The sequence below is a fragment of the Neodiprion virginianus genome, chromosome 1, assembly GCF_021901495.1.
Source record: "Neodiprion virginianus isolate iyNeoVirg1 chromosome 1, iyNeoVirg1.1, whole genome shotgun sequence".
NCBI lineage: Eukaryota > Metazoa > Arthropoda > Insecta > Hymenoptera > Diprionidae > Neodiprion > Neodiprion virginianus.
In genome coordinates this window covers 35,229,595-35,256,765 of record NC_060877.1, presented here as the reverse complement: position 1 = coordinate 35,256,765, position 27,171 = coordinate 35,229,595, and the positions used below count along the sequence as shown (strand labels likewise).

The 27,171-nt window shown below is 43.8% G+C and overlaps 1 protein-coding gene across 10 annotated transcripts in view; it reads right to left on the bottom strand.

Moving 5' to 3' along the window:
• LOC124308438 (nephrin-like) overlaps positions 1-27,171 on the bottom strand; it is a 74,647-nt gene that overhangs the window by 12,306 nt on the left and 35,170 nt on the right. For 4 of the 10 annotated variants that reach the window (XM_046771190.1, XM_046771515.1, XM_046771273.1 and 1 more), the window contains exons 3-13: positions 12,500-12,632; positions 11,604-11,812; positions 10,435-10,551; positions 9,858-10,061; positions 9,631-9,782; positions 9,054-9,198; positions 8,607-8,737; positions 8,067-8,226; positions 7,706-7,999; positions 5,646-5,960; positions 937-1,281 (exon numbers count right to left, since the gene is read on the bottom strand). In XM_046771190.1, the coding sequence (XP_046627146.1) occupies positions 937-1,281; positions 5,646-5,960; positions 7,706-7,999; positions 8,067-8,226; positions 8,607-8,737; positions 9,054-9,198; positions 9,631-9,782; positions 9,858-10,061; positions 10,435-10,551; positions 11,604-11,812; positions 12,500-12,632 (2,205 nt within the window). The remainder of the gene's footprint in view (positions 1-936; positions 1,282-5,645; positions 5,961-7,705; positions 8,000-8,066; positions 8,227-8,606; positions 8,738-9,053; positions 9,199-9,630; positions 9,783-9,857; positions 10,062-10,434; positions 10,552-11,603; positions 11,813-12,499; positions 12,633-27,171) is intronic. The other 6 variants (XM_046771360.1, XM_046771607.1, XM_046771863.1 and 3 more) reach the window with 5 other exon arrangements.

Genomic DNA, 27,171 nt, shown 5'->3' with positions numbered 1-27,171 from the left:
TGAAACATTCCTGATGCTTTCAAAACATCGGTTCAAAATTGTAGTTCTACTTCCCTTGAATATGATTTACTAAATTTTGTGTTCGTCTTTTTCTTTCCTCCAACTTTAATTCCCATATTGAAATTGAAAGACCGTGAAGCTCGGACAAAAAAAAAAAAAAAACTTGGCAGCAGGTCGATGTGCGAAATGTCGATTTGCCGAATCCGCGACGATACATATTTTGAGGAGCGCGAGTAACGAAGGAGTTGTAGAATTTGTCGCGTGGGGTGCAGGGTGAATAAAGATAGATCACACAGAGGGTTGTAAAAATTGCTTGAATGCACAGAGAAGAAGCACGCGACGTTGCCAGGGCAGCTGCGTAGACTGGACTCGCGATATCGGTTGAAATCTCAGATCATGTCAATGAGGCGGGGTTCAAGTTCCGGATTAAAAAAGTTCCGAAATCGCCTAATTCCGTATTGTTTCGTGGCGAAACTTCAAGCAATGAAATCAAACGTTTGAGAAACAACAGAGGTTCCGAATGGTCCGAAATCCGAGTGGTCCTCAAAGTTCCGAAAATTCAAGTTTCTGTGGAGTAAAATTCTGAAAATCCGAACATACTCACACGGTGTATTTTACTCAACGAGTGGTTGTGAAAAATCAGAAAGACCAGAATTGCCGAAGTAAAAGTATCGAAAATCCAAAACAAAGAAAGATGAAATTGGTGAAATTCGAACGGCACTGAAAATCTTTGATCATTCAGAATTTCGGATTTTTTAATTTTCCCTTTTCGGAACTTTGATCATCGGGTTTCGGACCATTCGGAACATTAACGTTTCGTTAAAGTTCGACTTCCTAACTTCAAAAGTTTCGCCGCGAAAGAATTCGGAATCCGTCGCTCGGGGAACATTTCGAATTCGGAATTTCAACCCCGCCCGACGTCAATGTGATCCCTACCTGGGTATCGCTGGTGCTCCAGGGTCTCGCCCTCCTGGACGAAGTGCTGGCTGTGGAGAACGGTTGCGTCGCTGGTCGCGTGGGCCGTCATGATCCTTAGGGAGAGGACGAGGCCCAATTGGCTTCGTTCCGCCGGGAGATCCGTCACCTCGAGGATGCTGGGGGTCAGACTCGTCGCCGATGCCAGGAGTCGTCGCGAACCGGCGTCGAAGACCTGGAGGACGTACGTCGCCGTGTTCGGGGCGAAGTACTCGCTCTCTGCGCAGCTCACCCTCACCATCGTTCGACTCTCTTCCCGGATCGTGCAGTTCTCCGGAGACGGGGGACGCGTCAGCCGTTCACCTGCTGGTACGGGGATAATCTGCCCTGAACGTTCATCGTCTATAGGATCCCACCGTTGTCGGTGCCGCGGTTTCTTTTCTTTTCTTTTTCTTTTTTTCTTTTCAAATTCTTACACTCTCCTTTCAGCCCGACTTTGCCGAGTAGATATCCGTCTGTTCCCTCGCCTCCGCACTTCGAGGCTTGCGCAAATTTTTCCACGCATTTTATATCGTTATCTATGTGTGCTATCTTTTTTGTTTCATATTTCTTTTATTTTTATGCCTTGGCAACGAATTTTCCAGGGTCAAATTTTTTTTTGCTATTCTTCAGCGAAATATACGATTTATAGTATTGTCGTTGTGCGCAAAAAATTGATTCAGGATTTACGAGGCCAGATAAATTGCGTCAAAAGTTAGGAAAAGCGGGAGATGAAACGTTCGAAAAGATCTCCGCCAATTTTATTTGCGCCAGTAATGGTGAAAACGGATTAAATAAAGTCTCTATTGCCTTATAGAAACGACTCGTTGAGTAAATTCGAATAATAAAAACTATGAGCGCGTCAAAAATTAGAGAAAAGTCTTTTAAAATTGAAACGTTTAAAATTATTAAACTCTACAAGTGTTTCTCATACGGTTCTAATCTTTTTAGGCTTTGTCATTCGTGTTCACTCATCATTGGCGAAAAGAGAACTGTTCAAGTTTTTTAAAACGTTCATTTTTTTTTTTGCTTCCTTTTCCTCTCCTATCTTTTAATACCGACGGTAGTACTCATTAATCCTGAAGTGTTTACGGTAATCCTACGGTAAATTTTCCTTCAATTAAAAGCATAAATGTCGACAAAAAAATATATCTAAGCATCGAAAAGTCCCGAGTAATTCCATACACTTCGTTTATTTTCTATTTCTATAACATAAAAGGCTCGTTGATATGACGTCAGTGATCCTCGTTCACGCATAACCGCTGCGCTGTGTGGTAAATTTTTAATTTTTTTTTTTTCTTCTCTACATCCGGTTTAAAATCCCGCATCACGTATCCGCGTAACATATACGTTTCGGGGTAATGGAGTCAGGCTCCGGGCAGCCAACTCGTCGGCACAGTTCCATGTACGTGAAAATGTTTACTTTGAATCGAATTTCAATACAGGTCTAATGATGTTTTTTTTTCTCTCCTCTTTTTTTCTCCTCTCCACCCTGACGTTATAAAAGCACGCAAGGATCGTGCAACCTTTCAACATTTACATTACGCATTACCGATCCGCGATATCGGCTCCGAGAAGAGTGAGGAATATGAAAGAAAAAAAAAAAAAAAAAAAGGTGACGAAAATTTTGCTCGAATAAGATTCTCTGAATCTTCTCATAAAAAAATTCAGAATTCCCCGACGTTTTCCCACGAAACTTAGCTAATGTTGGCCAGCTTTTATGACCAAAAGCATCAGAAGTTCCGCACATTGAGTTTATAAATTTGTATCTAAAAAACACATAGCATTGCTTCGATTCACACAAACAATTAGAAATTGAACAATGAAAATCTCCGAAAGTTAACTGTTATTTAAAATTTACGAAGCATGGCTGAAGTTTGAAAACGATTTATAAGAAAAGTAAGTTTTTCCCTATCGTCCATCATAATTCCCTGACTTTTCCCCGACTATTCCCGGTTTTCCCGATCTGTCACCACCCTGTCGATGTACATCTGCAAACGAAAATTTTGCGACACGTGACGAGGCCGGAATTGCGTTTGTAATACGAATAAGCCTAACCGCATGCCGAAGCTCCAAGGTACGGTAGGTATACCTGGCACGTGATCAGATATCGCATGTTGTGCCGAAGCCCCGATGATGTATAACATAATATGAGAAAGTCCCGCTTTCACGGATGACCGACAAAAGGCCAACAAGTTATCGTGCAAGCTTCGCCTTGACCCCTGACCCCGTTTCTCGCGGCGAATTTCAAACGCTTATTCGCTTATTTGCACCCCCGTTTCCCGCTCGTTTATCGATTTCCGTCCGCATATCGTTGCATACGCAGGTCCGTGAATTTTCGGTGTGCGTGCGTGTGTGTGTGTGGATTTTAGTTCGTATTCCATCCCGGTCGAAATCTTTATATTCCGCACCCCCTGCGGATAAAATGTGATACAGCTTATATTGCGTTATGCCTTCATCTCGGTCGACGCGAATCTTTCGAGGGGGACACAGAGGTCAACGAGCTCCATAGTTTTTGTCCTGTGCTTTATACGCGAAATGTCGCGAAACAGTGTATGAAAAGTTGGTAAAGCGAGAGGAAAAAAAAGACATACCAATAAAATTACTCCGCCACAGTGGGAATTTTCAAAACAGATTTCGTAACCTTATTTTCATTTTTCTTTTTTTTCGATTAGACTAATTTTCTTTTGCACAAAATAATTTGGCGTCTATACCGGTCTCCGTGGATAATTGCGTAAGGGTTTTTTGGTTTTTTTTTTTTCTTCTTTTGTTAATTTCTTTTCCGAAACTACGATGCGCGACTTCACTCAAAACGACCGTAGCTTCACTTTGCAGGTCGTTCGTCATTTGTCACACTTACCGAATGTCAATCCGGTTTCTTATTTTTTCATATAATGAATGCTGAGGGAATATTGAAAGTTTTATTTTCCTTGTGTGATACGGATACGTAAGAGGCACGGTTCGTAAAATTTTTAGTCATTTATAGTCGAATCCGTTGTTTCACAGCAATGAAAAAATTCTTTTCGAACTTCCTTTTGAAAAATTGAACGGACGATAGAAAAAAAAAAAAAAAAAAAAAAATAGAGAAGACACATTCGCAAAAGCTGGTAGATATACGCTAAAAATGCTCTTTTTTGACGGCACTTTCAATATTACGCTCAGTGGAAACATTCGACCGTAGCCCACTGGACTCAAATTCCATTTCCTGTGACAAGAAGTACATTTTCACTGTCCACACACACGATGTTACGAATATTCGTTCATAATTAACTGGAAAGAGAAAGAAGAGAAAAAATAACCCATAACCACTTTTGCAAAGTTCGTTTAAGCGATAAAGACTGATAAGGTTTTCGGCAAATGTTAAAGCGTGGAAAAACAATAAAAATTGTTAGCCGAAAATTTGGCGAACCGAAGATTCGAATCGTATAAGCTCTACGGTAACCGTACCTTTTTCACGGGCATTGATAGCATTGCGGGTTCATAAACTGACGCTTAAATTCGACGAGCTTACGGCTGGAGCGATAAAAGATCGATAGACACGAACGCGGATCGCGGGGCGAATGGATCTATCGGCAAATCGGAGCGCCGAGTGACCGGAGCAATGAATTGAGCTACGGACGTTTTGAGTGACGAGCGAATGAGGGAAGGAGACAGTCTTCTCTACTGGAATCATATGCGAATATAATACGTAGGTGTATTATACGTGCATATACATATGTGTATTGTATATTCATATGGTGTATAGTATGGTATAAAATACGTAAGTATACAGCTAGGTATACGGACCCATTTTACTTCTACGATGCAAGGCCGTGCAGCGTAGCAAACAGTGCTCAAAATTAAACGTAATATATCAACGCATACTTATGCATTATGGGTATTAGGTGTATAATTGATAATATACGTGGTATACAGATACGTATTGCAGGGTGTAATAGTTTGGAAAATAATAAGTGAACGTTTTGGATTATACAAGAGTTGCAGAAAAAAAACATTTCACCGCATGTATCGAAGCTATTTTTTTTAGAGAAATTTATGTTAGCTGTTTGTAACGATTTTTTTTTAGAATTATTTTCTTGCCTCACGTTTTTTATATTCATCACATCACACCGCAGACATCGAGACGAATCCAACGAGCTACGACAACAATTATTTAATTCTTAACATTGACAAGATACAGCTAATTTTAAGTCTTCGTCCTTTTTTAGATAATCTCTTTTTTGTTTGGAATATTCAAAAACCGCTAATAGAATTTGTTAGCCAAAAGAAAATTTATACCGATCTTAAATAATATCGGTGTAGTCTTGAAGTTTGTTTTTGGTCGAAAAAAAAACTTAAAAATACAGCATTCGGTTTGAAAAACTGGTCTTAAACAAATATATGTGTATAGTCCGGTTAGATAATTCGAACGACAGTGTTGTGTAAGTGGTAAAATATTTCTCCTTCTTCAAAATTGACGAATTTTAGGTGAAAATAACACAATTAGTTTTTGTTTTTACTGCAACTACATTGCAATTTCTAAAGTACTCACCTACAGTTTCCTCGTACTAATCCACCCCGCGCAGGTATACACAGGTATAATTATAAACTCGAGTATGTAACGCAACGTACAAATTCGTGTGAGTGAAACGCTAACGCGGCTGCTAACGACGGCCAAGACTTTTCTTATCTTTGTCTGACAGCAAACTTACCAGTCCGACGTTCGGGGAGGTTCAGGGTCGTCGTCTTCAAACGGACGGGCTCACTGCGTCCCTTGGAGTTGCTCGCGAAGACGGTGACGTGGTAGGTCGTTCCGGGGTCGAGACCATTGACGGAGAACATCGGCACCTTGCTCGTCGAGTTGTAGACGAGGGATCCGGCCTTGGCCAGTTCGTTGCCTGTCTCGATGTCTATTTCGAGGGTGAACTCCTGGGGAAGACCCCCGTCAAATCCCTCGGTACACTCGACGTGAAGGGAGTCGGTGGTCTGATTGAGGACCGAACAGTTGTGCGGATTGTCCGGATGACCTGCAACCAGATTTATGCCAAGCCTTGGGTCACCGTGGGCGTGAAAACATATCCGGAGAAACGCAGGGGCGGCACCTGTGTGCCTGAAAAATTGCATCACAACTTTTTCTTCTTCTTCTTCTTCTTCTTCTTCTTCTTCTTCTGGTTCTTCCGCTTTGCCAAGCTTTTGCGGCCGCTGCGAACGTGCCGTGAAAACCAAGCGTCACGATTTTCTACTTTACAGGGTGCAGCGAGTCGGGAATATTTATAGCAAAGCTGCACTATTTGCTGAAAATCCAGACGATATTCCATCGTCGAAAGACCAATCGGTTCGACTGTTTTTTCAACGGTCACTGATTTCCCCGATTGTGCTGCATCGAACAGGGTCTGTGCAAAAGTTCGAACGTATCATTATCCGGAATTCGATTAGTCCAAACGGTTGAAATTCTCACCAACTCCGACTCATCGAGGGGTTGAAATTCCTGACGGTTGAAATTACCGAAAGGTCAGAATTCCGCGAACGATTCTAACTGGCTGCAGCGAAAAAATTTTCCCGAAGTATTAATTACGGCCCTTCGGAAATTCATGCCATTCCAATATTTACCCAGACTGTCAGGATTCGAAACAATTATTGTCATTCCTAATATCGTGCGTCAAAACAGCTGTTGCATATAATTTCCAGACTATTGGACTAGGGCTTATTTCCCGCTGTTCGACGATTTCTATACATTCCGCAAATAAAATTATACAGTAGTCGCTGGAAGAGTATGAAGAAGAATTCAGTCCCATCATGCTAACGCTGGGAACTCTATTACAAGTGCCAAGTTGTTGAGGAGGGTCGGGTAAATACTACAGAGGTACTATAATATAATCGTTCGATCCATAATGAACAGTGAGCTACGCTCGTCACTCTACGTTCCGATCGGGTAAGGGGTTCCGGAACTTCCGGTCAGCCGGAGACTCGATTCAACGATCCAAGATCGGAACGGCGGGAGTTAAGTGACCACGAAACGCGATCCGCGTTGCGGAGTAGATGCAACGCCGCTTCGTCCAATTCATGCCCAGCTGAAAGCCACACACCTACTCATGTCGGATTTCAGGACGTCAAAGAGCTCGTTAGAGATTGACGAGAGAGAGAGAGAGAGGGAGAGAGAGAGATAGAGAGAGAATGGCACCAGACGATGGAAACCGGAGAATCTTATCTCCGAAATGGCGGCACCAAAGGCGGTCACAAATCGCTATGGATCGGGCCATCCAGGCCAACCTTCACACTCCGTTGGTCTCGAGGCAATATACTCCCGAATATCCGCCCTTGAACGAAACGCCCGTGTGTAGAGTCCGGTTATTTTTTCAGCCCAAGAGTATACGGATAGTGTTCCAGCAGAAATCGTCGCCCTTGGGTGTTTCTCCGCAGCGTTCGCCGAGTCACGTCCCTGATCATTCGGGTAAAGGCCAGGACCATTTGCCAAACGAATGGCTAAACGAAAAACGTCGGTGGATATAATCCTTACCGGATTAACCGTCTCACGGTGAAAAGAAACGTGAAGCCCGTTAAAGCGACAGTACGACGTAGACACCGAGTAACGAGTTAAAAATAGTACTTGTGCAAAATTTGGCGTTCATTTGATCGGCATGAAAGAGGAGATGGAACCACGAAAGACCGACGGTGCATAATTCACTTCCGGTACTCGAAACACGTGGCACCAGGCACCAGGAACGAAAGGGTCATTCAAAGCTTTTTTTTTTTAGTAGTCGTGGTCACTCACCGGCAGGAACGATGGTGTATACGCATGGCTCCAATTGGGCCCCCTGATCGTTTACACCCAAGCAAACGAGGCTTCCGTAATCGGACTCGGTCATCGGGGTGTAGGAAACTACCGATTGGGCCCGATCCGAGGTTACGTGAGCCTGGGCGATGTCGACGGCTTCGGCGCTGCTGTTGAACCTCCACGTGAACGAGACGTTGGCGGGGTTCGCCTCGAGTTCGCAGCGTATCCTGACGGTCTCCTGACGCGCGACTCCGTAGACCTTGGTTTGACCAGGTCTGCATACCGGAGCGACTGGAAAATCGGAAGGAAAATTTGTCAAGTTGTTTGGTTACCGATGTCCGGTCGATATTTCACTCACACTTTATGTCCAGATTGAGGGCGTTGCTCTCCCCGTCACCCTCGCGATTGCTACCGACGCACGTGTATATTCCGGTTCGGCTCCGCGTCACACTTTGAAGCACCAAGCTCTGGTTGCTAACGATTGTACCAGCGGCCGCGTTGTGGTACAACGGATTACCCTGGACACAGATTTGGCAGGTACGTTATAGGTATAAATCAAGATTCGTGTAGATTTACCCGCGCATTGGTAGCGGGGATTTTTAATCGATTAGTGACTAATCGACTGCGCTTCTCCCACCCACCCTTACGTGTACATACGCTCTGGAAATTCAATCACAATATGGAAGAGAGAAACGTCACGAGCTTCGATAAATCTCGTGCGGTATATACAACAGATTTCTAATTCAAAAACCAGTTTTTTTACCGACCCCGATATCTCGTTACCCGAATTGCTTCGGACCCTTTGAAAAAGTATTTCAACCTCGAGCCGCTGTACAGTACTCATCGTTCAATTTGATAAAGAAACAAAAAATGTCTTTCACATTGCGCAGAAACTCACGTTGTGTCGCCAGGATACCTTGTAGACCCATGGATTCGACTTGATGTTGCACTCGAAGTAGACGTCGATGCCTTCGCGGATCGGACTTCCGTTAAGGTTGCTACCAAGCTCCAAGGTTACCACGGGTGTGTCTGCGGAACGTGGTGAAAATGTGTAAAACATAGGCGACGGCTGTGAGACCGAAATAGGAATGATTTTGAGTGGCGTAAAGCATGACGTCACAATTGTTATTAGACGGTGAGAATAAATAAACAAGGCACAAACAACATCTGCGATGATATACTACGGTACAGCACTAGGCTGGTCTACGCGGAGCGTGAGAAAAAGCAGACCTCATCGCTTCGCGAGATTAAGGTCACAAAGTGGCGAACAAGAACAAAACAAAAAAAAAAAAAAAGAGAAAAAAAACGTAACAACGACGAAAAGTTAAACAAATTTCACTCTCACGGTGTATATCGAGCTTCCAGCCATCTTCTATCGTCGAGTGTGGAATCGAGGGTACGCTTCCTTTGCAGGACAAGAACTTCCCGGCGTCCTCTATGCTCGGTACGAAAGTCAGGGTGCTCGTCGTCGTGTTGCCGTCCGGACTGACCTGCTCGACCGGGCGTGAAACGAAAAAGTGTATAAAACAAGACAATCGTCGACGACGTCGTGGGCTGAGTACGGAAAACGGGGTAATTGCCAAGGGGACGAAAAACCCCGCGGCAAATGCGGCTAGGTACGGAACAAAAACACGAGACTCAGTTTTCCTAATTTGCGAGGAGAAGGCGCTGCGCATCGGCCTTTGTCTTGCCTATGGTATTAAATTTTTTCCGTTCCCATTTGTCGGGAACTTCACTGTTTTTTACTTTTCGGAGCTGAATTAAAACTCGATCATCTGACGTCAGGGCTTCGGTACATGTACACACTCATACACTGAGCCAATCGTCCGGTAGTTTGCTTCGAGTACCTACCTTTGATCTACGAGAATAAGAAGAAAAAAAAAAAAAAAACCACACACACACACGCGACACCTAAGCCTCACCGTCAGCCTGGTGTTCTTCAGCGGTATGTTTCCCTTCGACCATATGACGTCGGGTGTCGGTCTAGCTCCGACAACTTCGCATTCAATTTCGTAAGTGGTACCGGCACTGAGCGGTCGGTTTTCACCCTGGAGTCGCACCCACAATGGTTTAACTGAAATGCAAAGGTAGAATGAAGTCGCGATGATCGTTCGAACGCGACGCGACGCCGATGTTAATATACGCTTACGATTCATGTTCAAAGTTACAGTCCCAACGATCGGTGTGACCATGTTATTGTTGGAAGCCTGACAAGTGAGCGTTGTGGAAAGGTGTTTCCGTTCCAACTTCTCCAATCGCAGCACATTCCGCACACTCCGATTTCCCACAGCTTCGAAACTCTCGTCCAGCAGAACGCTCTCGTCCCACCAAGTTACTCGGGGTTGGGGTCGCCCTGCAATATCGCATGCCGATTCGTTACCCTGGCTACTACGACTTGGAATTACACCGGCGAAAAGACAAGTTTGACAGATGGAGAAAGCACTGGCTGCAGAGGCATCGAGGAGGAACGTTCTGACCTTACGGAATATTGTTTCAGCCTGTTCGTTACCGTCTTAATTACAATCTGCCATTTAACAGTGTAGTTTATCTTTTTCCCCATCTGTCGAATCGAACGACTGTCTTCAACTCGCGCAATGTTCAGATCGTTTTCACGAGAGATACGACATTGCAAATAGAAAAGTGCCGTGTTCGCGCATAATGTTGCATAAGGATAAACTGTGGCGATAATAAAAAGGCGAAGAAAGGTATAATAGAGAAATTCTCACCCCCTGTCGCGACGCATGTAATGTTGACGGAGGCACCCTCGCTGTAGGGACCCAGAATGTAATTCTGGATGTGAGCGATCCCGTCTTCGTCCAGTATGCTCAGCCTTTCGGGGGGAACTGTAACCGAAATTCATCGATAAATTTGGCTCCTGTGTATAAATCCTCTCCGGACCGTAATATATTCCGCTGTTGCCAAAGGGGGTTTTTCGCTATATTACGGTTTTGCTCAGAAAGTGGCGGGGCTCGTTCCCAGGCTCTGCCGCGTTATACATACAGCCCACACCGGCGAATCCATACATATATAAATAAAACACGTGGTAACAAAAACTAAACAAAAGCGAATAAAACGGCGATAAAAAACGGGAAAAAGAAGAAAAAAAGACGAGAGAAAAGAAAGAACAATTCAATTCCTCTTCCGTAATGACTTTGAAACCTAATTGTGAACTGGTACACGACTCGTTTAAAAACAGGCTTTTACATCCGGGGGTTGAGAACAAAGTCCAGATGCGTAAGGGTGGTTTTCTTTTTTTGCAATTTTTTTATTTTTTTTTTATTTTCTCTCTCTCCAAATATCAACAAACATGTTGAGTGACGAAAAAGGTGCGTGTTAAAATTTAGCCCAGATAATTGATCGATGGGACAAAAACGGAAAAAATGCCAGTTTCTGACAAAATCCGAATTCACAGCATTTCACTGTTCTTGTACCGCGGCGATAATAAATCCTTTGACGGGGCGAACCGGGGAACGATTTTCTTGTAAAAAGGTAACGCCAACCACCCGCCGGATTTCCAAACCAAAGTGAAACGTTAACGGGGGCTCGGGCGAATCCCCGAATAGCGGAAGATAGACCGCGGCGCCATGGTGCCAGGGTGCCGGGGTGATCGAAGAGGAATCCAACTCCTGGCATTCAAATAAATTCTGGCTTTGTTCGTGGCCTCGATAGACACGTGACCCCGGATCAACTTGAGATGCAAAACCGGAATCCGAGTCGATCCGCTCGGCTACAGCAATGAAAAATTGAGCACAAAAACGACTGATTCAAGGGCTAAAGAAAACAACAAAAAAAGAATTGCAACCCTTTTCTCTGAAAAGTAACAGGCACGTTGCCTTAAATTTTTTGCCCTCGATTTTTGTACTTTCGAATTCAAAAATTAATGTGTTCCACTTACTGATGACGGTCAAGTTGACCTTGCTGTTTCTGGTCGGCGACTGCTTGAAGTCAACCCTGCATCTGTAGAGTCCATTATCCTTCTCGGTTACGGATTCGAGGTTCAGTTTAGCGGGCTTGTCGGACTGCTTAAAGAAGGCTCTGTTTCCGATACTGGAATCAGACCAGTGCGTGGCGTGCTGCACGTTGCCGTGACCCCGACAATCGAAGCTGCAAAATCGACGCAAGAAAGACAATGTAACGTTGAACAGTGCAAATTTTCCTTTCGCTTTTACTCGTCCGGATAAAGAACATCTCTCGCATTCACTACCCGAGAATTAAAGGGGGTCAGGGTTTGACTTTTCGCAGGAAACATGAAAGACGTTTGAAAAGGTAAGAAAAAAGCGTGAAAATCTGCTAGGCTTGTTCCTGTGATCAACGAAATAACGCGAATTGGCGCAAAACTGGCCACCTTATTTCCGTTTCGCCATTGTTCCATCGTGTATATTTCGCAGACTATTTTCAGATAAGAAACACGGTTGCACTACCACGTAGAGAAGAGACGAGAAAAAGACGGTGCAAAAAGGACGACGCCGGGAAATTCTGCGAGCTTTCGCAGTTTCCCCGTGGGATATTTTTCTCCGCACACGGTCACGCCAGCGCAATATTCACGCGTGCCACGGGACTCGCTTGCTTGCCTTCGAAATAACGCCATGCGTGCGAGTTCCATTGAGAGAAGAGGACGACGTGTCCCCCTCGTGTGAGCCCTTTGAATCGGCCTGAGATTAGTGTCGTCGTCCTTTATTGTCCTCGCGAGTGCGAGTGTTGTAATTAATCCGAGCGTGAACACTGCAAGCTCTTTTGGCTTCGATCGTGATCGTCACCATCATCGACGACCTCTACTCCACGTTTACAAACCTGTATATCGGATTGTTGGATTCTTCTTTGTACCAGATGACCAGATAGAGTCTGTCACCGTTGATCGGAGGCTCGACGTCACACGGCAGCTGCGCTACTCCTCCAGCTACGGCCTGAGCTTCGCTCATCGCAACTGAAAATAAAAATGAAAAGAGCTTTCGGTTAACTTTGCAATCAAAAGAACCTCGGAATCAGACACGACTTTAGTTCAGAGAAATTAGCGTATGTCGATGATTCTTTCAACAAGGCACCATTCTAGAATAAAATTTCATCCCGACCAAGTTCGAGCATTTTTTCACCCAACGTTTATTATTATATTTGACAAAAGATCTGTAAAGTCATGTACAAAGATTGACCTTTTTCAACCCTTCGTTACAACTCGCTTCCATTCGCGTAGAATACCTATTCACTTCCGGTTTCCAAGAGTTTCCAGTACCGTGGATGGTTTCGAGGATGGTGATGAGAGAGCCGTGCGCAAGTGACCTAGGGGGGACAGGTTGTCGTAGACACGAGTAGTGCGGTTCGTTGCTGAGAGGATTTGAGTCGAGTCGAGTCGAGGCCGAGGCGGGTTTTCTCCGGAGCGTATGGAATGGCTAATTACGCCGACGTGTTTACCGGTGAATTAATTACATCGACGGCAACGCTACTTGACTACCGGGCATTGTGGTTATAGTGCGCAAACAACCCGAGGCCGCGACACACCTGGGGCGAAATTTATGAACGGGCGAATTACCCGTTGGCATATGGATCACGAAGCAACGGGGCAGCTCTTGACGTAGAAATCCATCGGCGATGGTACTTTTTGCGCCATGGTTAACCGCCATATGGGCGAGTGGCCACGCGACTCCGCGTCACCATCCATTATGGTGAATTCAACCCCGGATACAATGCCGCGACCCGGGGCACAAAGCGCCTGCGGTGTTTTGTTCCTGGTTTCGCAGGCGTGCTCCTGGAGTCCAGGCATCTTCCTCCGTTTCGCCGGCGACGATCCCCTTCCTCGCTCTGTCAAATCTGTTCCGAATTTCATCCTAATCGGATCGGCGAGGGTCGTTTAACTCGAGCGAAGATAGTTTCGACAGGCTTCACTCCCAACCGCGTTTAGAAGCATTCGAGAAACCCTTTTGTTATCTATTTTGTTTTTTGATCCTTTATACGGAAGAAAAGGTGTTGACGAAACCAGCAGTGACACGGACAGTGGTCTCTGGGCTGCGCCATTCCCATCTCGTCGCAAAAATCTTGTTTCTGAATATTCAAGCTTACCGACAACGGCGTCTTCGCTCTTCTCGAACGCTGATCTCATCCGACGGATATTAATGCCAAGCTCGCGGTTGAGATACTTTTTTCCGTCATACTTAGCGTCACAGATTTTTATTAAATTCGGAAAAGAGCCGGGAAAAGGTCGTATATTGACTTGCTGTGCGGGGTCAAAGGATGAACTAGCGGATTTTTAAAGGAAAGAATTTAGTTGTTTACTGCAATAATTTCAACCGAATCGTAGAGGGGGAAGAATGTTCAAAGTTTCGTTCTCGGTTTGTCTTCCAAGAAGCTTATGGTAACTTTTCTAATTGTAAAGTTTGATACCGCGAGGGGATCAAAGTTTGGCATCTACTTTGTGGATGCGGATCCTGAAAAACGTGATACTTTAAAACGGTTCTCACCCCTTTAATCAGTTTCTGAAAAAATTACCCTCAGGCAAAATCCTTCTCTTATTCAGTTTTGCGAAAAAAAAAAACACTGCTCATCCTTGTTACATCGTACAAATACACGAACCTTTGATATTTGTTGTCAAAATATCTCATCTTACGGTACGCGTTTCTCGTGATCAAAGCCAGCGGTTTGGTCCCACAACCGCACGTGGAATTGACAAGAAAACGTCCTTGCAGAGTAGATCTGTTCGGTAATCTTATAAGCTTCTCAACTGGCTCGCGAGTTCCATGAAAATCCCGAATCGCAGAACTCGGCATAAAGCGACGTACTCTGATTTATGTGGAAAGCTTCATGCACCAACAATTAATGTCTGCGAACAATTTTCGTCAAAGAGGATATTCCCTTGAAAAAAAAGAGAGCAAGCCACGGTCTGCAAGCTCTCGAAAATCTTGGGCGCTAATTATTCCGAGAAAGACTGTGCATATTGTCGCGGGTGTACAATCCCAGTAAGAACCCAAAAAGTCAGATTCATAATCGCGTCGAATTTTCGAAACACGGAAACTTAATTCATTTACCATTTTACGCGAATCCTGCATTCTCACTCCTCAGCTTTAAAAGCGATTCGAGGGTATTTGGTATCTATGTCTGGAGGTTCCGTTCATGGTTCGAAATTTCGACATAACGCGGACCTCAGTAATCCGAACTATGGATGTACAGAACATTCCGTTACTACTTGCAGTAATATTCGCAATGAATTTTGTCTGCCTACTAACGATCGAATGAACCGTTCGCCGATTCATACGAGAGATGAAGTAAGTCGATCTTCCGGGAAGGATCAAGGCACCTTAACGAAGCTTGAAGTAAACTACATCAATTCCATAATGAAACGAATCAGCGCGCTTTCCGTCAAAAGCTCCGCTTCAAAAGTTGCTCCGAATGTATCATTCACCAGTGCACCACCGTGGTCGGATTCGGTACATGCGAAGATGGACCGAGGAGGATATGCGGTGGACCCGGTGGATGGCGAACTTGAGTTCCTAAGCCGCACGGAGTATATTTACGAGGGTAGCCTCGGCGCCGGTGGCGGCCTCCCCGAGGACCGAAGGTTCCAAAGTTCCTCGGAGATGGTTAAAGCTCTCGATGGAAGCACACACGGGGACCGCCGGCCGGTCGCCCGTGCGGTATGTAAATCGCTGGGGACGTGTGGAGCCCGGACGGCGTTTATCCACCCTGTTTATATACCGCGGTGGAGAGTAATGTATGCGCACACATGCGCATAATACCGGGTGATTCATATTTTGCAGCGAAGATACAGGAAAGTTTGAGAATACGGTGGCGACCGTGAGGTGCGAGATTCCTGCGACTGAAAGCTCCCCTTTCGTACGTTTGATAAGAAGAGCGCCTGCAGGATCGAATTGTTTTTTTCATTGGTTCAAACCTTTTGCGAAACTGACTCAAGAACGATATTGGAATTTCGTTTAGCATAGTCGAGCGCATACCACTCGCGTACGTTTATTCTCTTCGAATCGTTTTTCTTATCCTTCGGCGATGTCTTTACATGTTTTCATCGTACAAAGAACACTCGAGAACTGCATCGCGACTTGCTCCGTGTGTTTGACGTGTGCCAGGTCCTTTTATCACAAGAACTGTAACCCTCTCTTCTTCGCGAATACTACAGAATTTTTTTGGTGCCAGCGGTGGGATGGATTCGCTCCTTGAAGAACTGACTCACTTCATCTGCTCGCGTGTATTTAAACCCTGAATCAGCTGGCTGTACGGGTAACGACAAGTACAGGGAACCCGGCAATCTCCGGTACTCCCAGAGCTCAAAGCAGAATCGCGAGTGGATTTCCGGTGCACACCGTGTCTTAATTACCCCCGTGTATAAGTACCGAGTGAAACGTGGTCGGGAAGAACGGGGTTTGTTTCGAAGTCTGGGGTAAGAGATTGCGGAGAAAGAAAGTGGAGGCAAAGTGCGAAGAGCGAAACAGAGAGAGAGAGAGAGAGAGAGAGCGGAATCGCACGGGGTGTGGGTACAGACGAGAGATGATGAGTGACACTACACTCGGTTTAATTGGAATGCGTCGCCATGACGCCAACGCGCGATTCCCCGAGGATTTCACAGGGGTGAAATTTTTCCTCCCGCCTACGACGAGGACCAGAGTTACACGAAGGTTGTACACGCGCGCGTTCTTACACTCGAAAAACTACGAGTCCCCTTCTAGCTTAACAAGGAACCGGGCGGCACTCTCCGCATCCTTTTCCAAGTGACAAAGCCCTCCTGCATGCCGTTCGTCCTGACAACTCGTCGTGTATGTAGTATGTACCACCTTACATAGCGGGGAGGACTACCGTACCGTATTCAAATTCTCCTCCCAGAGGTCGTTGGCATTCCCTTGGATGCGCTAGCTACACCAGCGGTATAAGGTACCCACCCCTCTAGGTACCCACTGCAATCATTTCTCCCACGCGAACATCACGGAATAGTGTTATGTGCTGTCTGAGGACAAACCGGTTCAGGGACTGCGACACCTTATTATACTCTTTTCGCTCGGCACTTACGAGGGTTTCGAACAAATTCATGAGAATTCTTGGAAAATCTACCTTTTCTTTTATAACAGATGCTTAAAGTTTCGACTATAAATCACTGCTGATAATTTTCTTAGCAGCCCTTCCCGAAGTATCACCACAGCGTTGATCTTTGCTGAATATGGAGGTCGCATGACCCTCAACCTAATTCACCAAGTCCTGGTGAACATCAAAGGCTTAGGAATGACTGTACTATAACTTGACTCGAGTATTCTTGTCGTTGGGCAGTCTAATCGTACCTTGACACTCCAATTGTTAATCTCAGAGTGCCGAAAGACCACATTGACAACGTTGACAGCTGCCACTTTCGACGTTGTGCCACCATGATTACCAACGAGTGTAAGAACGGGTTGTCAATGATTTCGGACAGGCGTGCAATCGCGAAAGACCAAGTAATTCAGAATGTGGAACAGTGTGAGCAAGGCCAGGACGCGTGTGGACATTGGGATTGTTAATAAGAGTAGTGAGCACGCAGTTAAGGAGGCTCGACCTTTTGTTTCCTGGAACACGAATTGCTGTTCAAGAGCGATAAAGCCTTCGAAGCGTCAGAGTTTGCGGTTAGGCGTGGTAAAAGGGGGTAGAAGGTACTCGGTTTGTAGAATGCTCGCACCGTGGTGCAAGGGTGGACCTTTTCTTGGCTGTGGTAACCGCGTGCACGTGGCTCCCGTATGAAAGGAGACCCGCACATAATTATTCCATCGGACCGGTCCGGCCGGGGCGCAACTTGATACCACCCTTTGAACACAGGCGTATAAACACACACACGCACAGGCAAAGACTCGCGTACCCTGATTCGCGGCCTTTGTTAGCCATGGTGTAAACGGCCGGCTCCGATTCTTGCAAGATCCATTCACCGTTCGCTCGCTTACTCCTCTCATTCGTCGGGCCCTTCGGCGAGGTACGACGAAATTACACCCCTCTTACACTTCTCGCCAATTGAATTCAGAACCGGAATGTTATTTCCAGTCTCTCTGTGTTTGTTCGAGATTGATGAATAACTCGGTCACGTTGTACCCTAAAACGATCTTTCCTGGTTATTTCATTGCAGTCTTTCCTTCGTTTTTTTATATTCCGGACACGCTAATCTCGAGGCCCGTTACTCGGAGCAGGGAACCTCCTTCGGCGGTTTGAGCTTAACTTGATGAAACGGGATGAAGGACATCTGAAACGCACTTCACCTCCTCGTTTTCCGCAACTTTTTCTACGTCTGTCTAGACCGCATGGTTTGAGAGAGATTAATTTCACCCTAAGGATCGATCCGGAGAGTGCTCGAGCAATTAATACGGACATTGTATCGAGGTGGAGGAGTCTGCGATAAGGAGAGATGAGAAAAGCTCGCGAAGAGTGGTGTAAGGTGAACACTCTGGTTTATCGGCAGGGAGATACATATATATATATATGTATATACACATCTATTGTTACATTCTTCGGTAAGAAAAATACCGACGAAAAAATGTTTCCGCACAACAGGGAGTATATATATATATTGCCTATATGTACCTTCACAGTCCGGGAAAAGCGTAAATAGGAATCCATCAAATCGGAGGCAACGGAAGACGGGGGTGGAATTCTATTGCCGAAGGGGGAGGAGGCACGAGATATGGGAGAGTGTGGAGGAGACAGAAAGCGGGCAAAAACAATCAAGAGATCTTCCGACTGGAGATCAGCAGCCACCCTCACCCTGCAGTTCGGTTCAGCGTTGATACCGCGGTACACGGCGCCGGGGGATGCCGGAAGAAGTGTGGATAACTCCTTCGCTCCTTCCCCTAATGATCCTTTACGTCTTTCGCTTTCTGTCCGAGCCGCGCTACGAGGCGCTGATTTATATCCGGTCCGATCCCCGTTCGGCGTTAGGTATATATGTATACGTATGTATGTACCATATACCTATACCATATACCTCCATCCGTAATGTGCAGCGAGTATTTTTTATTTATTTATTTACTTCTTCTAAATTTGAGACCCCTGTTTTTCTCCCGATGTACGCGTTTACCTCCGAGTTACTCATTTTTCCAAACTCACGTACATTATTCAATTCAATTCAACCCTCTTCGGGGGTGAAAATTAACGGAAAATCAACGAGGCGTCATTCGTTACGCGCGTGAGTCATTAAGCCGCCGTATGCGCGGCTTCAACCCGCGGTAAAAAAGGTTTTCAATAACAGTCATTGTGACCAGGGAGCGACAATGGTCATTGTCGGATCGAGGCAACACCTGGTCCCACCCCTGCATTCGCGATTCGCCATCGCATCGGCACGATTGTCGCATTAAGCGTCTACGTGCAGTGGAGCTTTTTTCTTCTTCGTTTCGCTCGTAACTCGTCTGCAGCGTTTCGAACTAAATTAAAAATTGGGTTTATTGAACAGAGTTGGTGCAAAAAAAGAAAAAAGAAAGAAAGAAAGAAAAAATCAAGGGTGCTCGCGTTTTTACAGCGTTTTTAAATTGAAAATACACGACTGTGAACGTTTTTATTACTGTACTGATAAATAATGCAAACATTGATTGTAGCGTTTATATGGTACATCCCTTTCTGGTTTACGATATTCCTGTATACACGTACATATATTTATAACTGTAAAAAAGGATCGATTCAGCCCCTGGTTCATCGATATGCGCTCACGTTTTTTACACCCTGTTTTATTCCCGTATTTCACGTTTGTTGATGCTTGTAATGGACGGGTTTTACGATTTTTATCATTTTCATAACTCGGCTATCTCTTTTTTCTTCATGTCTCTGTAGCGGTGCGCGATTTTTTTCCCGCTTTGATTCCGTTTTACAACAAGGTATCTGACACTGTCCATTCGTGCTATATCGTACAATTTTTAACAACGTTTCGTTTCGTTTAGGACGCAGGCGTGTTTCGTGCGGTGAAAAATTTTATTCGAAACATAAACTAATGCATTTTACGTGCGTGATTTTGTCCTTGTCGTATCTGCGGAAATATAACCATATGATGCGAATTCGGAGCGCGCCCAACTTTACCTAGAAGCGGCTAATTGATAACCAGGGAACTTCGTCAACTTAAATAGATTACCGAATTCAATTGACCTGATCATAAAGTTGCTCCAACTATAAGTACCTACACGTGTATGCATAACGTACATGTACGAATACGTTATACAATTTGCAAATTGCTACTGATTTTGGAAATCTAGCTCTTATTCAAGATTAATTTAGGAGTGTGATTAAATTGAAAATGAAATTAAGTGTATGGTATTAACTGTATAATAATGTTCGAATGAACTACATTCATCGCAAACTTTGCCTCAATCGTCTCTGCTTTCCCATACACATTTGTTACGTGTTGTATTCAAACTGTAATGAATTAGAGAATCTTAACGTGAAAAGCTTGATTATGTCATCTAAATTATTTTCCATTCTCACAAGGGAAAAATCAAGAACTAACGACACCCTCTTAAGAACGGTTGACGTAATCATATATGTCAAGCCATGGCGATATCTCGTGTTACTTATAAAAGTGAGGGGTGAAATTTCATCTCGAGATGGAAAAAGGAAAATGGGAAAGAAGCTTTTAAGTATCCTTAATATATTACGAATAGCGATATGCTTTCCATACCTGAATAAGAAATTAGCACAAGGCAATTTTAATTATTTGCATCAGTGAGATCCAACACTCTTCGAAAAGATCAACCTGCATTGTATCTACATTCATTCATACCAAGAGTTTTCGGTAAAACTCACCACTCAATACCAAAAACACGATCTCTTTTACATTATCCGTGATTTTTCATACTCGCGTTGTTCATATACGTTCAATTCTCCAATACGATTAAAAATAGGTTCGAAAAATTCTGAAAAAAATTCTTTAAAAATTCTACGTTACGTAGAAAAATGTTCGAGCAGCATTCCACGGCAAAGGCTGATTATTGCTTCTGATTCGTTTCAACTTTTGTTCAAGATAAAGTTTAAAAAAATGATTCCATACCTTTTCTAGACCAAATCCAAGAGGTCGAGGATCAGACCCTGGTCAATTCGTCGTGTAAATCCCCACATACGTATACACACATACCCAAATGAGAATGCCTCGAGACCAAATTGAAACTCTTACAACCCGTTGTATTAATCCGCGAAGAATGTTTTTCACCGTCGTCATTCGTATCGCTTCGGCGGCGTGAGAGGAAGGGTGGATCGGAGGGACCAACGAGATAGAGAGACCTAGAGAGAGAATTGGGATGCTGGAAGTGCGTTGTAACGCAACGAGCGTACGCGCGGAGTTGGCGGGAGATTGATGGGGGACGGTGGGGGATGGTGATGGGGGTGGAGTACCGGTACCACCATCGTGCAGGCGTCGCATTTATGCCCGGAGTGCAAGCGCGCGTGTCAGCATTGTACGGGATAAACTCGCAGTGACAGAGGGGCGAGCCGTTGTCACACCCTCGCTCTCGGTATTATTCCTTCCCCCGCCCTTGCCGCCTTCCGTCCTTCCATCGTTCCGCCGTTTCACCCCCTTCCACCCCCATTCGGCTCGTCAGCATCGTCGCCCCCTCGTTCCTCTCTGCTCGCCCTTCTTTACCTCTCCGCCCTACCTTTCGCCGGGCGAAGAACCGTTCTTCCTCAAAATATTCCTCCCCCACCACCCTCGGTGTAATATACGAATGCACGTTTTGACGTATGGATATGACAGTATATCGACTCCCAGAAGTTCGGAGAAGATATTGCCTCGAAGCCGTCTTCGAATTTCATTCACCCTTCCGTGTCTCTTTTTCTCTCTATCTCTCTCTCTTTGGTTATTATTATTATTATTATTATTGTTATTATTTATTCTCTTTTTACGTTTCTTTATATTATATCATACCTTATATACAAAACGTCAAGCTAGGCGTGTATCATACGACGTTTTTCCGTCGTTCTGACGTATTAGAAGATGTGTTTTATTTTTGTTCTTTTTTTTTTTCGAGGCTGATTTTTTCAACCGCGGCGTTAAATATCTCCGCAGGCTATCCTAATTCTGAAAGGTTCACAAAGCGAAAACTCTCCCGACATTTATTTTCTTCCCATCCAGGTTTGTAAAAAATATACGCAAATACATTCTACTTCCTTCGTTTCGTGTCTGTTTTTTTTTTTTTTTTTTTTTTTTTCATATTTGTCGCACTTCTTACTTCGACATTTCTTTCTCTCTCCTCGTCGCGGTTCCGTGACGTAGCTACGTAACGCTTTTATACCGATGGGCCCGATTGTTCTGCACGAGGGGCGCCGGCGCCTGGGCGACACTTGATCTTCTTCACCGAGAGACGTCTCAAGTCCGAGGCTTGTGTTCTTCGCGCTTCAATCCGCGAGACACCGCACTTCGCAAACTAATTACCACCTGGGCCGACTAATTCAATTGCAGACCAACCTCGAGAGCCTCAAGCGGGTTTTCTTCACCTCGTTTGCAGATAGAGAAAGAGAGAGGGAGAGAGAGAGAGAGAGAGAGAGGGTAAATGATAGGAAGGAGATATTCGAAGAAGAAGTCTTCCTCGCTAACAAGAGTGCACGGACCTCTCTCACTGTTGGGGATCGATTTTCGTACTCGAAAGCAGACGTTCGCTGCTCGAGAGAATCGGCAACAAATAATCTGCGCAACAATATATATATAAATATGAAGATCTGTACGACGAACAATGTCTTTGCTTTCGCCTCTAACTGAGATTTTGTTGGTACCTCGATCTTCCAGCAGGAATCCCCTTTAACGCGGTCTAGACGGGAAGTTTTCCTCTTTGAATTCCGATGGATCGCGTACCCGGCTTAATTATCTATACGCCATAGCGAACGCGGGCTGTATTATCCCACTTGACCCAATGATAAGAGTATACATTATGGGATCAGTGCGTGACAACAAGCACTAACGAGAAATCTAGTATATAGCTTACGTGCCGCGACGCGGCGTTATCTGACAAAACCATTCCGACGATTACGTTATGTCTACAAGACAATTATTATTACTCTCCGCTATAGGTGCGGTATGCAAAAATATTTCTTCACTTTTAAAATGTACGACGTGTATAAATAATTAAGTTTGGATTTAGCCATCGTCATTTCAAACCACGTCGATCATCGATTTCGAAAATTGATAAACAGATCAGAGAGATGAAGAAGAAAAAAATATTACAAAAAGAAAAAAATCCACGGTTGATCGGGTTTCTGTACAGTCAGCGATTCGTTGCAAGTTTCCAACCCTTAGAATCCGCGGTATATTCAAGTGATCGAGGTGAAAGAAGTTCGACAGGCATAAAACGTCGTCGAGACTCTCAATGCTCGAGTCCCTCGGTACGGAATTTTTCAAAAGTCCTTGCACTCCTTACACCGTTGGCTCGACGACGTGTGGTTATTGGAAAATCGTCGTGTGGAATTGTATCTCCATCTGCAATTTCCGGCTCTCGGAATATAATACACGCCGAGAAGGGGTGTACACAGTGGCCAATATAAATATGTACCTACAACGTTAACTCAGATTTGTTGTTAACGCATCCGGTTGATACTTGAATTCGAGGAGCGTAAATGGAAAGACGATTGTCGGAAACACGGTCATCGAACCGGGTCTCTGTTGCATTTATGAATAAGATGGATAATAATGAGGAAAGTTCCGATTTAATCAGGCATTACGAATTACGATCGTCCAAAGTCCGAGCTGAACAGGGAAAAGTTTACCGCATTTACTGCCTCGTAGTACAGAATAATGCTCCTGTAAATTGTTATTTTATCCAAGATGAATATTATGCAGTTTGGAGTTGGAGCAATTTCCATAACCGTTCGATCTCGGAGAATTTTTTTTATTTTTTTTTTCTACTTGTTCTTGCGGGGGACGGAGGGATTATAACTTGTGTATTCTGTAAATTTTTATTACACATAAATATGGAAGACTATAACACCGCGAGATGTAGGTTCGTTGAGGAATTAATCATATAATCCGGTAAAAATTTATTAACATCACAAGGCAGGCGTTGAATGATCGACCGAACGAACGAGCGAACGCCTTTCAGGATATTCGCTCTCGCTCTCTTTTTCTCTCAAGTTTTTTTAGATTAATATTATAATGAATATGCAAATTTAATTTTTCGTCACTGGCCAACTGATCCGCGAATTCTATGTGCATTATATTATATGTATATTTCATGTACGCGGAATAGGTTAAAAAATAATGAATAAATCATGCTGTATATGCAGAAAAATATTTGCATATTAATTCATAAACGTTATACGGTAGGTATATATTATAAAAAATTTATAGGTAGAAGATCAGAAAATCCATCGCAAGGGATTTCATTACGCCAATATATGTATATATATATATAATATATATATAAGCTCCGGCAAGAAATTTCATTTGCCCGTGATTTAATTTTTTTCATTTTTCACCTTTTTCTGAAAAACTAGAAACAAACGAAATTCGCGATAAATAAATTCCATGCAGCTAGGTATTATACGTATACGAAGTTTATTTTTTCTCTCCGGATCTTTCTAATTCCGACACTGAACTTTTCGCATTAACAATAAGATTTATTTTCAATTAAAATTTGCCTCTTTCTTCTTTGCAATATGCACCCCATATTTAACAGGTTTCATTCGAATTTGCTCGCTCGAATCGTTCGCTTTTATTGCCTGTGTTACGACAGCCTCGTTGCAGCGTTAACTATTTGTAAAGTTGGCAAACCGATAATACTTCCTACTTTGCGTTCGAATGAAACCGCGCATAAATACCTCGGGCCGTAAAAATACCGTTTATACGTTTTTAATTTACAGTCAGAATCTCCGGAGCTTTGCTCTCGTAATCGATATCCGCATCCAATATCTATACACGACGATTTAATTTCGTCATTATTAATTGTCTGAAACGAAGCAAATCATACCGAACGAAACATATCCATATGCTGAGGGAAATTTTTAGTTCCGATAACCGCTCAGTCCTTAACTATTTTCATTTTTTGCCACAATCGAAAAATATAGTTCTAGGTAATAAGTGAAAATTAGTTTTGTAGCCGTTACTATTCTTTATCATTACGATCACTGTTGCTATATTTTCTTGCAACTGTTGCGAAAATTTAATGCTTGTGCAACGATAAATTGACGTTCAAACTTTATTTAACTAAAAACACAGAGTAAACCGAACAAATTGATTTTGCGTTGCAGCTACCAAAAAATGATCCGACAATAGCGCAAAATGGTTAGGCGCACCTCGTTTTTCGTAATCCCAACAATATTGAAACATTTTTTTCAACGATACCTGTTTTACTAAATATTTCTAGTTACCGTAACAAATAAAATTTTTCTCAGTGTATTTATGAAAAACCGACTCCTTAAAAGTTATTCTATAACTGTGAAATAACGAATGTCTTCCTGATGTTTCGTGACGTTAACTTTACAATCACTTCAACCTCGTCGATACTTGGATAATAATTGTGCGAAAAAGAAAAAGATAATACTTGACTCCCTTCTCGCAGCTGCAGCATTGCATCGTTTTATTCAACGGGATTGATTCTTACACGTGACTGTACGCCGTGCATCTTTATTGTCACGCATCGTCCGCGTGCTTTTTTTCATCTCTCTCTCTCTCTTTCTCTCCCTCCCCTTTTCTCTCTTATCAAGTAGCATACTATCCACTTGTTTCTTTTGTCGTCGTTGAGTGTAATATATGTGAATAGCGGCATTGCACGGTTCTCTTAATTGGCTTCAATTTGCCCGCGAAAGAAACTCGTCGCAACGTGACGTCATCCGCCACCGCCGCTCGGAGATCGCTGACAAATCTGACATCCTATATATGACAGCCTACCTCTGATAATAGATATACACGCATATTGCACTATAGGTATCGAGTTACACGCGATTATTTAAACAAAGCTGTCACGCCGACACGGATAGTTTGAAATTTGATTCACAACGAACTAGAGTTATACAAAGCCTGCTTCAAAACATTGGAAACAATGCATTGATGCCGCTTTGCCGTTACTCATATTCCTCGACTTTGCCAGACGTAATTATAGCCTTGTGTTCAACGAGCTTATATTCACAAAACAGTCGCTTCGTTTATCGGACGGAACGTGTTCACTGAATCGAATGACGGTTTTGTCCAAACTTGAACGAGTCATACTCGATGATCGATCGAGTGACGACGTCTTTATCTGTGAAACAGTTAGTCGTCTTTTTGACGAGGCTGAACTAAGTGACATTGACTTAACGAAACATCCGCAATTTTAGAATTACTGTCAAGTAGCTGGCTTATTTTTTTTTATCATGTTTCGCTAAATTTCAGACTTTTCCAAAGGCGTTAAGTAACGATTTTTTCCTCAACATGTATTCTTGCAGTGGCGTTACTAACTTCATGCTTATACTTTTCGAGGCTGCAGGAAAATATTGAAGAAGATGTTTAGGCTGATTTTCTCGCATTAGATTTCCCGGGAAAAAATAGCGGCACTTCATAGCGAAATTTCTCTCCAACTTGTCCAATTAAATTCCAACTTTCGGTTATCATCGTCTGCATTAATTCTCGTTCCACATGAAACGACTTTCGTCGAGATAAACGGAGGTCACGGATCGTCATTCCATTAGCTCGGTAATCCGGCAGATCATGAATTCGACCCCGAGTGTCGAAGATTGAATACAAATGGGTTTGGGAACGGTTTTCAATGGATTTTCACCGCGCTTCGTCGAGTCGCGGCGGTGTTGAAGAAGAGTTGGATTTCGTCGAATGACACTGAGGACTGTTTGAAAAATGAATCGAGGGGTTATTGTTTGCCCGTTGATCTCTCGTAAAGAAACGCTTCTCTCGCCGAGCTTAGAACACGCTTTCCGAAGCACTGCTGCAAATCATCTAACGATGCTCGACTTACTTCCTGGCTAAATTTTGCAGGTAACCGCATCAGGAAGGCGCTGATTTCCGGCTGTTTTGAAGCGAGAAATTCACCGGAAGTGTCGGATATGTGAATCGTGTTCGGAAGCTCGACTCGGTATTTCGAAACAAGTTTAGCGATCGGTTCTTCGAGTATCCACGTATCGTCTATTCAAAGTCTACATCCAGTCACGATAACGATAAATTCTTTTCAAAAAATTCATTCTCTCATCGTGCCGCTCAGATTATTTTGACCGATCAGTGATCGACGGATCGTTTTTGCTCAAACAGGTAAATCGGAATTTTCTTGACGTAATTTTTTGTTCGGTGAGATAATTTCTATCGTATTTTTGTGTAGGCACTGAAACCGCGAAAGTCAAATAATCCTTGAAAATGTGGCGATTCTTTCCTTGAACGGTAGGAAAAGTTACACGACGTTGTGATAAGTTGTTCGAAAATGAACTAATCAAGACATTAATCTCTGACACGTGAGTGCTTAAATGTAAATAAGTCCAATTCCCATTCTTATTTCCTGGATGTGTAATAAGAATGCCAGGATGAGGGGGACGATGGTCGGTGGAGGATGGGGCAGAAAATGAAGCCGTCGTAAAAA